The 14,064-nt window shown below is 42.5% G+C and overlaps 1 protein-coding gene across 2 annotated transcripts in view; it reads right to left on the bottom strand.

Moving 5' to 3' along the window:
- Positions 1 to 2,216: 2,216 nt before the first annotated feature.
- ZNF75D (zinc finger protein 75D) overlaps positions 2,217 to 14,064 on the bottom strand; it is an 86,892-nt gene continuing 75,044 nt past the window's right edge. The window contains exon 6 of one of the 2 annotated variants that reach the window (XM_072743823.1): positions 2,217 to 2,515. In XM_072743823.1, the coding sequence (XP_072599924.1) occupies positions 2,445 to 2,515 (71 nt within the window). In that variant the 3' untranslated portion in view covers positions 2,217 to 2,444. Of the gene's footprint in view, positions 2,516 to 3,612; positions 3,873 to 14,064 lie in introns of those variants that run through there. The other variant, XM_072743822.1, reaches the window with a different exon arrangement.

Here is a 14,064-nt window from a genome sequence, read left to right as displayed (position 1 = left end):
CTCGTGAGTGTGAAATGGTACCTCATTGTGGTTTTGACTTGCATTTGCCTAGTAACTTATGACGTTGAACATCTTTTCACGTGCTTGCTGGCAATTTGCATATTTCCTTGGAGAAATTTCTATACAAGTCCTTCACCAATTTTTATTTTTTTTTTAAATTTTTATTTATTTATGATAGGCACACAGTGAGAGAGAGAGAAGCAGAGACATAGGCAGAGGGAGAAGCAGGCTCCATGCACCGGGAGCCCGACGTGGGATTCGATCCCGGTCTCCAGGATCACGCCCCGGGCCAAAGGCAGGCGCCAAACCGCTGCGCCACCCAGGGATCCCCAATTTTTATTTTTAAAAAAGATATTATTTATCCATTCATGAGACACACAGAGAGAGAGGCAGAGACATACGCAGAGGGAGAAGTAGGCTTCCTACAGGGGGCCAGATGCAGATGCAGACTTGACCTTAGGATCCTGGGATAACGACCTGAGCAGAAGGCAGAAGCTCAACCACTGAGCCACCCAGGTGCCCCTCCTTCACTAATTTTTAAATTGGGATTTTGACTTGTTGTTATTCAGTTGTAAGGGTTCATTACATATGCTGGATCTTTGAATAATCAACTGATTTTAGCCAAAAACACCAACACAGTTTAGTGAAGAAAAGAACATCTTTTTTTAACAAATGATCCTGGGACAACTGGGTAGGCACATGCAAAAGGATAAAATGGGCCTCTTACCTCACATCATATACAAAACTTAACTCAGAAAGGATCAAATACCTAAATGTAGGTCCTAAAACTATAAAACACTTAGGGAAAAAAAAAACAGAGGTGAATTATGACCTTAGATTTGGTCCTGGGTTCTTACATACAAAAGCACAATTCCAAAAGTACAAGCAACAAAAGAAAGTAACTAGATAAATTGTGCCTCATGAACAGTTTTACAATTTTTGTGTCAATGGACATCAGCCACCCCTGGGAGATAAGCAGTAGGCGGTGCCAGCTGCTGCGCCGCGTTGGGGACCTGTGTGCACAGTAGCGTGCCCATGCTGCCGAGCACCAGAGGGCACATTGCAATGGCCCCCAGCGCAGCCCCAACTGAAATGCTTGAAATAAAGCTGTAATAGATATATTTTTTCATTTTTTTAAAGAGGGCCTAAACTGTTTATATTGTAACTGTAACTCACAAAGTAGTGAGTATTTGCTATTGTATTTTTATTACCATGTCATGGTCATTATGTATCGTGTAATACTCAGGTTGGATGGCTTTATGAAGTTTGGTAACTGTTCAGCTGTTGCTCCACATGGACTTCCTCCTCCAAACTGCCCAAGAGCACTCCCAGAATGAGTCCCTACTGTTGTTGGATCATTGTGGATCAGACTGTACCTGATGTTCAGATGTTCTTCTCCTGCAAATAAACTTATTTCAATTAAAAAAAAAAAAGCTGTCCCCAAAGAAGATGCCAAAGCCGGTGGGCAAGAGCCGCGGGCCTGGGGGCAGCTGTGAGTTCTGCAGGAAGCACTTTACCAACAGCAGCAACCTGACGGTGCACCGGCGCTCCCACACGGGCCAGCGAGTGGCCCTACTCCTGGGAGCTGCCTATGCCTGTGCCCAGAGCAGCAAGCTCAATCGCTGCCACTGCCGCATGCATGGCCTGGGGCCCGGCAGCCCCTGCTTCGAAGGGGACAGGCCCGGGAACCAGGGGATAGGATGTGGAGGGCCGGATTTGTCCCACCTAACCGATGGGCAGGAAGGAGCCGGCGCCCCGAGGTGCTGGCAGGAGGAGCAGGGAAGTAGCAGGGTAGCATCTGACAGGCGGGGGTTGGGGGGGCATGGGGACAATCCCCGCTCAACCTTGTCGAGTCTTCCCTGGCTTCCCTACGCGCCCCCTCCATGTCCTCGCTACAGTGCCCACTTCCCCCAGGGACAGTTGCGCCCCGCAGGCTCCTGGAGGGCTCTGCCTGGGGAGCTGGCCCCCCATCCCGTCCTGCTGAGAGGGCCTGGGGCCCTCAGTCCCATAAGTTCTCTGCTGCCAGCCACCACAAAGTGCACCCGGCCCAAGAAGGCCTGGCCAGCAACGGCTTGAGGGCGGTGAGAAGGGCTTGAGGGCAGTGAGAAGAGCCATTACCTTCAGGAGGCTTTGCGGGTATTGGTCCTGGACAGAGAACTGCCTCCCAACTCAGGTTCAGCTGCTCACCAGTGAAAAATCAATACTCAAGAGACAAGTGATAGTAGGAAAGGAAAGGTTGCTTTATTCAGAAAGCCACCAACCTGGGAGGATGGTGGGCATAGGTTTCATAGACCATCTTCCACGTCTGAAGGTGCCTGAGGGTTTTAAAAGAGAGGGCTCAGGAAAAGGGGGCAAGCGGTGCACAGGAGAAGCAGGTGCCCAGGTGGTTAGCCACATGTTGACATGTCCTTGAACAGACTTCCTGGCATCAGTTGGGGCAGTTTTCAAAGGTGGTTAGGCCTTATCTTCTGGGAAAGTTTGGAACTCCAGTCCTCAAGGCCAGTATTCTGCAAATCTCAAGGAAAGTAGGTTAGTTCCACTACAGACCAAAGGACCTAGGAGCAAGCAAGGAGCGCATAAGCTTAAAGCAAGTTTACCCTAAATACTGGTTGGAGCTGTTAAAGTGTGACGTTCCCATGTTAAAATGCCGTGTGCTCTGATTTTTTTTATATGAAATAGAGCCAACAAAGACATAACTCTGTAATTTCTAAATGATATTCTCATGAGCCTCAGAATAAAAAATATGGATATCCTAAACTTCCCACACTGCTTGAGGCCCGTTCTTAACCTTTCACCAGGGTAGCAGCTAGGTTTTCCAGGGAGACACAGTGGGTGTCTCCTCAAATGCCTAGGGAGAGGAGTCTCGGTTCCGGGGGAGGGGGACCAATTCCACATCACTGCTCCCTTGCTTTTGTTTCAGGCTAAAGGTGGAAGAAATGTGACTTGCCGTGTGATCTCACAACCTCCCAGACTGAGAGCTCCTGAACACAATGCTAGCATTGGTTCCATTGCATTCCATTGAATGGAATCCCCTGTTTGGTTTAACTAACCCAAGATAGCTGCTTGGGCATAAAAACGTATCAAACCATAGAAGTGAAAATGCAGCTTTTATTTTAACAGCTGAAGCAAGGCAGGAGTTTGTTATTCTAAGTCTTTTTTTATGCATTTTCCAAAATTGCTGGCAGGCATAAGCAGGTAAGTTATGTGTTTTTTTGGCAAAGGCCACCTCCACCCTGGTGTGGCTCGTGTCAGCATCCATAGCCACTTTGACAGATCCAGATAATTTCTGTGGCTCCCTAGTTGCCTACCAAGTAGAAAGCTCAACACGTTTTTGGAGGACAGAATGGGGTTTTTTAAATTTTTTTTTTAATTTTTATTTATTTATGATAGTCACAGAGAGAGAGAGAGAGAGGCAGAGACACAGGCAGAGGGAGAAGCAGGCTCCATGCACCGGGAGCCCGATGTGGGATTCGATCCCGGGTCTCCAGGATCGCGCCCTGGGCCAAAGGCAGGCGCCAAACCGCTGCGCCACCCAGGGATCCCCTATTTTTATTTTTTAAAGATTTTATTTATTTATTCATGATAGACATAGAGAGAGAAAGAGAGGTAGAGAGACACAGGCAGAGGGAGAAACAGGTTCCATGCCGGAGCCCGATGCGGGGCTCGATCCCGGGACTCCAGGATCACGCCCTGGGCCAAAGGCAGGCGCCAAACCGCCAAGCCACCCAGGGATCCCCAGAATGGGTTTTAAGTATTCATCTGCCTTCTTCTTGATGCTCGGTATGGGTGTGCTGGGACTGACTTCAGAGCATCCTTTCTCCATGACTGGCTGATGCTACAGATGGCTTTGGAAGGAACACAACCAAGGAAGTCTGAAAAAGATGATGAAACCCAGTTGATCCACTTGGGCCACCTCCTCACCACACACATTTTCCAGCATGGTCAGAGAATGTTGCTTTGGGGCACCATCTGTTTGGAAATACCAACCTTGTCATTTCTCCCATTCTGTCAGAATCTATTCTGCTCCACTGCCATATTTTCAATTCCTATTTTAATTGCTAAGCCTATAGTGTTGATTTTCATCTTTTTTTATGGCAAGCTCACCATCAACAGCTACTCCCACATATGTTCTCCATCATTTAATTGACTAATCAGCTCATTTTATTTCATGGCAAATAAAACCTAGTACAGTTCATGACTGTGCTTTCACTGAATTCATGGATTTGTTTTGCAAAATAAAAATTTATAGGATCACAATAATTAATTTTCCACTCCAGCAAGAAATGGTATTTTTAAAAAATATTTTGTTTATTTCTTTGAGAGAGTGAGAGAGAGAGAGATAGAAAGCAGGAGGAAGAGCTGAGGGAGAGGGACAAGCAGACACACTGAGTGCAGAGCCCTAAGCTGGGCTCAATCCCACGACCCTGAGATCACAACCCAAGCTGAAACCAAGAGGCAAACTCTCAACCAACTGAACCACCCAGGTATCCCCAAGAAATGGTATTTTTAGCATCAAAACAGTTGACTCAAAAAAAAAGTTTCGTGCATATTTCCCTCTATTAAAAAAAAAAAACGGGCACCTAGGTGGCTCAGTCAGTTAAGCATCTGTTTTCAAATTAGGTTATGATCTCAGGGTCCTAATATTGAGCCCCACATCAGACTCCCACTCAGTGGGGAGTTTACTTGTCCCTCTTCCTCTCCCTTTGCCCCTCCTCCTACACATAGTGCCTCCATACTCTTAGGGTAGTTAACAAACATAAATAGAGAGTACATAAGTATAAGTCACCCTAAACACTGAAGCTTCTTTGCCTAAACTTTCCATGGTCAAAGTGCCCATTACCCTTAACTATCTCATAGTGAGTATAGATCCTCTGACCCACTGAGTGAAAAATTAGAATTAAGTTTTTGGTGCTTACAATTGGCTTAACAAAATGGAATCCCATGGAACTCCCTTCTCCTTGCCTGAAATAGTTGATGAATCCCAATATAAATTAAAATAGGGCCTTAGTATTGGAAGCTATTAAGTGTGACTTATTTTTAAAAGTGCTAATTCTCCCCACTGTCTCTCCATTTAACTGGCCAGTTCTTAGAAAAACAATGAATGGTACTCCATGGTGCAGTTCCTCAACCTTGATGTCAGGGTCCATCCATTAAGTCCCCTGTTTTAGTCTTCTATTGCTGCTATAACAAATCAGCACAAACATAGTAGCTTGCGATAATACAAATGCATTATCTTAAGTTATTAAAGTCAGAAGTATAAAGTAAGTCTGCAGGCCTGCCTTCCTCCTGGTGCTCCAGGGAAGAATCCATTCTCTTGCCTTTTCCAGCTTCTAGAGGCCGCCTGCATTTACCAAGAGTTCCCACGACTCTAGCCTCTGCTTCTGTCCTCACAGCTCCTTCTCTGACTCCAACATGGCTCTGACTCCAGTCACAGCTCCCTCTGCACCCACAACATTTAAAAAAAAATCAACCTTGCAACATCTTTTAGTCATTTTTGGTTTGCGGAAACAGCATACTCCTCATTTAAAATTTCACTTAAAAAGAAACAAATGGGCTCCTGGGGAGGCTCAGTCAGTGGAGCATCTGACTCTTGATCTCAGCCCAGATCTTGATCTCAGAGTCATGAGTTCAAGCCCCTCGTTGGGCTCCACACTAGGCATGGAGCCTACTTTTAAAAATACATAAAAATAAAGTAAATACAGACAAATTTAAAAAATAAAAATTTTACTTCAGCTCACTTATGTTGATACTTTTAAATAAGCCCACTTTGAATGGGGTGCCCTCCTACACAAGGCCCTAGAATCTGTCCAAATTGTAATAAACAGGCACTCCTATTAGTACCCTCCAGAGGCCTTTTGATTGTAGAAGCTTTAGAACACTTCTTTTTTTCTTACTGCTGGGAGTCTCTGGACCATCTGTGAGCCCATTATCTTCTGATGGAAGCACTTGGCCCCATGCTATATGCCATAAGAGGGACATTTGATGGCCACATACAGGGCTGTCCTGGAAATAGGCCCTGAGCCTATGACTCTCCATAGCCAGCTACCAATTATGCCATGCGTCGTGGAAGCAGCAGCCTGCAAGTTGGGCATAGATACCAAGATCTCCTTGCTATCTGATAGAGCCAAACATGGTCCTTCTGGTATATCCTATCTGCAGGAGAGGTATTCTCTGCCTTTACTCTCTTGCCAAATGACATAGTGTTGAGGTATATCATCCTTATCCTGCAACCCTTGGCCTAATGGGGGAGCCCATGCGATCAACCAACTGAAGGGCAAAGGGAGTTTGTACACCTCTGACTACCACTGCATGCAATGGAGCTTGACCAAGAAGTCTCTAAAAAAGATGGAACTCAAGAATAAACACATTTGATCGAACTTGAGACAGCTACCTTACGACTAGATGCCCTTGCTAACAATTGCCGGAATCTGCAAAATATCACATACTCTTTGGCCATTGTCAATTGTCTGGCCATATGATCCAGTCAATGGAAGCAATAAAAAGTTCTTATCTATGGTTTCTGACTTTGGGGTATTCTGGGAATATCTTGCCTCACAGATCCCAAAAACATAAATCAGGTATGCAAGGCTCATTCAACATCTGAAGATTGATTAAAGTAATCCATCACATCAAGAAGAGATGGCAGCAAAAAACCTGGTCCCATACTGGATGAGACACTGAAGAGCATCAGCCCCTCTAGCCAACTTGGGCTTTCATGGACTCTCTAGGACCAATGGCAGGAGGAAGAAGGAAAGCAAAGAGTCCTGCAAGCTTTGCCATTCCCTGCCAGAGAAGGCAGGTGAGGCTCAAAGGGCATTGCCAGGGAACAATCTCCATCCACAGACCTTCAGTTCTACAGTAGCATCTATGTTAATACAGTTCCAATCATCTGGTTCTTCTAGAAACCCAAATGCCTCAAGACATGATGCCTGGGAATACAACTTGGTTGGTTTATCCCTAGAGCTGACTCTACCCTTGGTCCTTGGGAGCATATCATTGAAAGAAGTCACTCTCACTCTCATTTAGCTGACATGTATTCTGAAAACTATGCCAGGATGCTGGAAGCACAATTTTGAAAAACACATGAGTCATCCTCCAGAGCTCACAGCCCCAGTGTGGAGCACCAGAGGTGGTTCTGAAGCTAATGAAGGTGATACACAGGTTGGGGCACCTGGGTGGCATAGGTGGTTAAGCATCTGATTCTTGGTTTCAGCTCAGGTCATAATCTCAGGGTCATGAGATTGAGCCCCGCATCAGGCTCCATACTCAGCATGGAGTTTGCTTGGGATCCTCTCTCCCTCTGCCCCTGCTCCTCTCGCTTGTGCTCTCTCTCTCTCTCTCAAATAAAAAAATTAATCTTAAAAAAAAGATATTTGTAGGGTGAGCCAACTTTTACCTTCTACCTGTTTCTTTCTGCATACCCTGGTTTTTCTTGCAACTGTTAGGTTTTAAAGCTTTCGAACCTACCGAAGAGTTGAGAGAATAGTACAGTGAACACCCATATACCATTTACCTAGGCTTAGCAATTGTTCCAAGTTATCTGTGGTTGATCTTCAAACAGTACTGGTTTGAACTGTGCACACAGGTCTGCATATAAGCAGATTTTTTTTTAATAAATACAGTACAGTGTAAACACAATACAGTGTACAATACATATAACATATAAAATATGTGTTAGTAGTCTGTTTATGTTATCAGTAAGGTTTCTGGTCAACAGTAGGCTATTAGTAGATAAGTTCTGGGGAAATCAAAAGAATTTAATTTTTTTCTGTTTGAGTGTAGTTAGTACACAATGTTACATTATGTTCAGGTGTACAGCATGGTGATTTGAGAAGTTTATATGTTACCCTATGCTCACCTCAAGTATAGCTACCATCTGTGACCATGCAAAGCTATTACAATATTATTAACTATATCCTTTATGCAATGCCTTTTATTCCTGTGATCTATTCATTCCATACTGGAAGCCTTTATCTCCCACTCCTCTTCACTCACTTTGCCCAGCCTCCTACCTCCCTCCACTCTGGCAACCATCAGTTTGTTCTCTGTACTTACAGGTCTGATTCTGCTTTTCGTTTATTCATTAGTTTTGATTTTTTAGATTCCATGTATGAATAAAATCATATGTTATCTATTTCTCAGTCTGACTTATTTCACTTTGGATAATACCCTCTAAGTTTCATTTATGCTGTAGTAAATGTCAAGATCTCATCCTTTTTATGGCTGCATAATATTCCAATGTACACATGAAACAATGATCAACATCACTAATCATCAGGAAGATGCAAGTCAAAACCACAATGCATATCACCTTACACCTGTCAGAATGGCTAAAACGAAAAAAGACAGGAAATAACAAGTGTTGGTGAGGACGTTGAGGAAAAGGAACACTTGTGCACTGTTGGTGGGAATGTAAGTTGGTATAGCCACTGTGGAAAACACTATGGAGATCCCCCCCCCCAAAAAAAATAGAAATACCATATGATCCAATAATTCCATTCCTTGGGAGTCAATAGTTTTTTTTTTAATTTTTTTTATCTTTTTATTTATTTATGACAGTCACAGAGAGAGAGAGAGGCAGAGACACAGGCAGAGGGAGAAGCAGGCTCCATGCACCGGGAGCCTAACGTGGGATTCGATCCCGGGTCTCCAGGATCGCGCCCTGGGTCAAATGCAGGCGCCAAACCGCTGCGCCACCCAGGGATCCCGGGAGTCAATAGTTTTACTCAAATTTTTGATTATGCATTGGGGAGGGGTGATTGGTGCCCCAACCACCATGCTGTTCAAGGATCAGCTGTATATCTTCTCTCTCTCATTCTAATTCTCTTTCTCTTTCTCCGTCTCTCTCTCTCACACAGTCATATTTTATAGTTATAATTCTTCTATCAGCCTACAATAAAAATTCCCCAATTGTCCAAATATAATCCTTTGTACCTTGTTTCTAATCAAAGTTGGTACAAAACATTTAATTGTCATGACTCTATAGTCTAATTCAATCTAGAAAAGATCCACAGTTCTCCAGTATTTTTTCTTACAAGATAGTCATGTTTTTGAAAAATTTATGCCAAGTAGAATACCTCCAAATTTTTGTCTGATTTTCTTCAGTATCAGATCAAAATTAAACATTTAAGTGTCTCAAGATTTCTCCATTGTAATTAATGCAGAATTTCCTGTTTATAATAAATAAGGAAACTAAGAGTGTGTAATTGCCTGAGGCCCTTTTCTTCTCCATCTGTTAGTTAACATTATTTGGTCATCATGGTTTAAACTTTCGGTACCATGAACCGTTCAGCTTAGAGATGTTGTGGGAGGTTTTGCTTGTTTGTTTAGACTTTGACCATTTAATTAATTTTGAATATGTCACTCTTTGCAAGCTAGGACAGATAATCAAACAGTAGCAATCTAGTATTCTTGAGGTCCAGGCCACATCTTGCCATCTTCAGCAGAGTGACATCCTAATATAGGGTGCTAAGAATGGGTTTATAATCTCTAAGTAATAACTACTTCTCTACATTTTCCCTCAGGAAACCCCCAAAAGTCCAGACATTAAATACAGGATACACAGAACATCTTGATCTACAAAGGACAGAATGACCCAAATTATATGCTAGCCAACATACTGAAGAACCAGATTAGAGGTGGACAAGGACTGGTGAACAGAGAAAGTGTTTACATTTTGAAAAATGGCTCTGAAGTTTTAAAAATTGTCCGTTACTGGGGAGCCTGGAAGGCTCAGCCATTTAAGCATCCGCTCTTGGTTTTGGCTCAAGTCGTGATCTCAGGGTCCAGAGATCCAGCCCTGCATTGGGCTCTGTGCTGGGTGTGGAGTCTGCTTGAGATTCTCTCTCCCTATCTCTCTGCCCTGACCCCTTCCCCCAATCCTGCCACCTCTGAGAAAAAATTGCCAGTGACTGTCAAGAAGAAAGCAAGTAAAAAGAATAAAGCAGATGCCCCTGATGGGGGAGAGCTTGGTTCTTGTCTCATGGAGACAAAGATGAATCTCAGGGACAAAGAAGAGTGAGTAAAATGATAGAAGTTTATTAAGTAAGAATACAGAGAAAGTTCTCAGAAGTGAGAGGGGTCGGGACAGGGTTGGGACTGAAGGTTTTTTGGCTGGTCAATTATAAGAACCTGAATAGGGAGTATATTTTATTTTATTTTTTTAATGAATTAATTTTTAATTGGTGTTCAATTTACCAACATACAGAATAACACACAGTGCTCATCCTGTCAAGTGTCCCCCTCAGTGCCTGTCACCCATTCACCCCCACCTCCCGCCCTCCTCCCCTTCCACCACCCCTAGTTCATTTCCCAGAGTTAGGAGTCTTTATGTTCTGTCTCCCTTTCTGATATTTCCCACACATTTCTTCTCCCTTCCCTTATATTCCCTTTCACTATTATTTATATTCCCCAAATGAATGAGAACATACACTGTTTGTCCTTCTCCAATTGACTTACTTCACTCAGCATAATACCCTCCAGTTCCATCCATGTTGAAGCAAATGGTGGGTATTTGTTGTTTCTAATGGCTGAGTAATATTCCATTGTATACATAAACCACAGCCTCTTTATCCATTCATCTTTCGATGGACACCGAGGCTCCTTCCACAGTTTGGCTATTGTGGAAATTGCTGCTAGAAACATAGGGGTGCAGGTGTCCTGGCGTTTCATTGCATCTGAATCTTTGGGGTAAATCCCCAACAGTGCAATTGCTGGGTCATAGGGCAGATCTATTTTTAACTCTTTGAGGAACCTCCACACAGTTTTCCAGAGTGGCTGCACCAGTTCACATTCCCACCAACAGTGTAAGAGGGTTCCCTTTTCTCCGCATCCTCTCCAACATTTGTTGTTTCCTGCCTTGTTAATTTTCCCCATTCTCACTGGTGTGAGGTGGTATCTCATTGTGGTTTTGATTTGTATTTCCCTGATGGCAAGTGATGCAGAGCATTTTCTCGTGTGCTTGTTGGCCATGTCCATGTCTTCCTCTGTGAGATTTCTGTTCATGTCTTTTGCCCATTTCATGATTGGGTTGTTTGTTTCTTTGCTGTTGAGTTTAATAAGTTCTTTATAGATTTTGGAAACTAGCCCTTTATCTGATATGTCATTTGCAAATATCTTCTCCCATTCTGTAGGTTGTCTTTTACTTTTGTTGACTCTATCCTTTGCTGTGCAAAAGCTTCTTATCTTGATGAAGTCCCAATAGTTCATCTTTGCTTTTGTTTCTTTTGCCTTCGTGGATGTATCTTGCAAGAAGTTACTGTGGCAGAGTTCAAAAGGGTGTTGCCTATGTTCTCCTCTAGATTTTTGATGGAATCTTGTCTCACATTTAGATCTTTCATCCATTTTGAGTTTATCTTTGTGTATGGTGAAAGAGAGTGGTCTGGTTTCATTCTTCTGCATGTGGATGTCCAATTTTCCCAACACCATTTATTGAAGAGACTGTCTTTCTTCCAATGGATAGTCTTTCCTCCTTTATCGAATATTAGTTGACCATAAAGTTGAGTGTCCACTTCTGGGTTCTCTATTCTGTTCCATTGATCTATGTGTCTGTTTTTGTGCCAGTACCACACTGTCTTGATGACCACAGCTTTGTAGTACAACCTGAAAATTGGCATTGTGATGCCCCCAGCTATGGTTTTCTTTTTTAAAATTCCCCTGGCTATTCGGGGTCTTTTCTGATTCCACACAAATCTTAAAATAATTTGTTCTAACTCTTTGAAGAAAGTCCATGGTATTATGATAGGGATTGCATTAAACGTGTAAATTGCCCCGGGTTACATTGACATTTTCACAATATTAATTCTGCCAATCCATGAGCATGGAATATTTTTCCATCTTTTTGTGTCTTCCTCAATTTCTTTCAGAAGTGTTCTATAGTTTTTGGGGTATAGATCCTTTACCTCTTTGGTTAGGTTTATTCCTAGGTATCTTATGCTTTTGGGTGCAATTGTAAATGGGATTGACTCCTTAAATTCTCTTTCTTCAGTCTCCTTGTTAGTGTATAGAAAACCCATTGACTTCTGGGCATTGATTTTGTATCCTGCCACGCTACCAAATTGCTGTATGAGTTCTAGCAATCTTGGGGTGGAGGCTTTTGGGTTTTCTATGTAGAGTATCATGTCATCGGCGAAGAGGGAGAGTTTGACTTCTTCTTTGCCAATTTGAATGCCTTTAATGTCTTTTTGTTGTCTGATTGCTGAGGTTAGGACTTCCAGTACTATGTTGAATAGCAGTGGTGAGAGTGAACATCCCTGTCTTGTTCCTGATCTTAGGGGAAAGGCTCCCAGTGCTTCCCCATTGAGAATTATAGTTGCTGTCGGCTTTTCGTAGATGGCTTTTAAGATGTCGAGGAAAGTTCCCTCTATCCCTACACTCTGAAGTGTTTTGATCAGGAATGGATGCTGTATTTTGTCAAATGCTTTCTCTGCAACTAATGAGAGGATCATATGGTTCTTGGTTTTTCTCTTGCTGATATGATGAATCACATTGATTGTTTTATGAGTGTTGAACCAGCCTTGTGTCCTGGGGATAAATCCTACTTGGTCATGGTGAATAATTTTCTTAATGTGTTGTTGGATCCTATTGGCTAGTATCTTGTTGAGAATTTTTGCATCCATGTTCATCAGGGATATTGGTCTGTAATTCTCCTTTTTGGTGGGGTCTTTGTCTGGTTTTGGAATTAAGGTGATGCTGGCCTCATAGAACGAATTTGGAAGTACTCCATCTCTTTCTATCTTTCCAAACAGCTTTAGTAGAATAGGTATGATTTCTTCTTTAAACGTTTGATAGAATTCCCCTGGGAAGCCATCTGGCCCTGGACTCTTGTGTCTTGGGACGTTTTTGATGACTGCTTCAATTTCCTCCCTGGTTCTTGGCCTTTTCAGGTTTTCTATTTCTTCCTGCTCCAGTTTTGGTAGTTTGTGGCTTTCCAGGAATGCGTCCATTTCTTCTAGATTGCCTAATTTATTGGCATATAATTGTTCATAATATGTTTTTAAAATCGTTTGTATTTCCTTGGTGTTGGTAGTGATCTCTCCTTTCTCATTCATGATTTTATTAATTTGAGTTTTCTCCCTCTTCTTTTTAATAAGGTTGGCTAATGGTTTATCTATCTTATTAATTCTTTCAAAGAACCAACTCCTGGTTCTGTTGATCTGTTCCACAGTTCTTTTGGTCTCGATTTCATTGAGTTCTGCTCGAATTTTAATTAACTCTCTTCTTCTGCTGGGCGTGGGGTCCATTTACTGTTTTTTCTCTAGCTCCTTTATGTGTAACGTGAGCTTTTGTATTTGAGTTCTTTCCAGTTTTTGAATGGATGCTTGTATTGCGATGTATTTCCCCCTTAGGACAGCTTTTGCTGCATCCCAAAGATTTTGAACGGTTGTATCTTCATTCTCATTAGTTTCCATGAATCTTTTTAATTCCTCCTTAATTTCCTGATTGGCCCTTTCATCTTTTAGCAGGATGGTCCTTAACCTCCACGTGTTTGAGGTCCTTCCAAACTTCTAGTTGTGATTTACTTCTAATTTCAAGACATTATGGTCTGAGAATATACAGGGGATGATCCCAATCTTTTGGTATCGGTTCAGACCTGATTGGTGACCCAGTATGTGGTCTATTCTGGAGAAAGTTCTATGTGCACTTGAGAAGAATGTGTATTCAGTTGAGTTTGGATGTAAAGTTCTGTAGATATCTGTGAAATCCATCTGGTCCAGTGTATCATTTAAAGCTCTCTTTTCTTTGGAGATGTTGTGTTTAGATAACCTATCGAGGGTAGAAAGACCTAGATTGAAGTCACCAAGTATAAGTGTATTATTATCTAAGTATTTCTTCACTTTGATTATTAACTGGTTTAAATATTTGGCAGCTCCCACATTCGGGGCATATATATTGAGGATTGTTAAGTCCTCTTGTTGGATATATCCTTTAAGTATGATATACTGTCCCTCTTCATCTCTCACTATAGTCTTCGGGGTAAATTTTAGTTTATCTGATATGAGAATGGCTACCCCTGCTTTCTTTTGAGGACCATTTGAATGGTAAATGGTTCTTCAACCTTTTATT

This window comes from Vulpes vulpes, chromosome X (genome assembly GCF_048418805.1).
Source record: "Vulpes vulpes isolate BD-2025 chromosome X, VulVul3, whole genome shotgun sequence".
Lineage (NCBI taxonomy): Eukaryota > Metazoa > Chordata > Mammalia > Carnivora > Canidae > Vulpes > Vulpes vulpes.
This window is presented reverse-complemented; position numbering and strand designations above follow the sequence as displayed.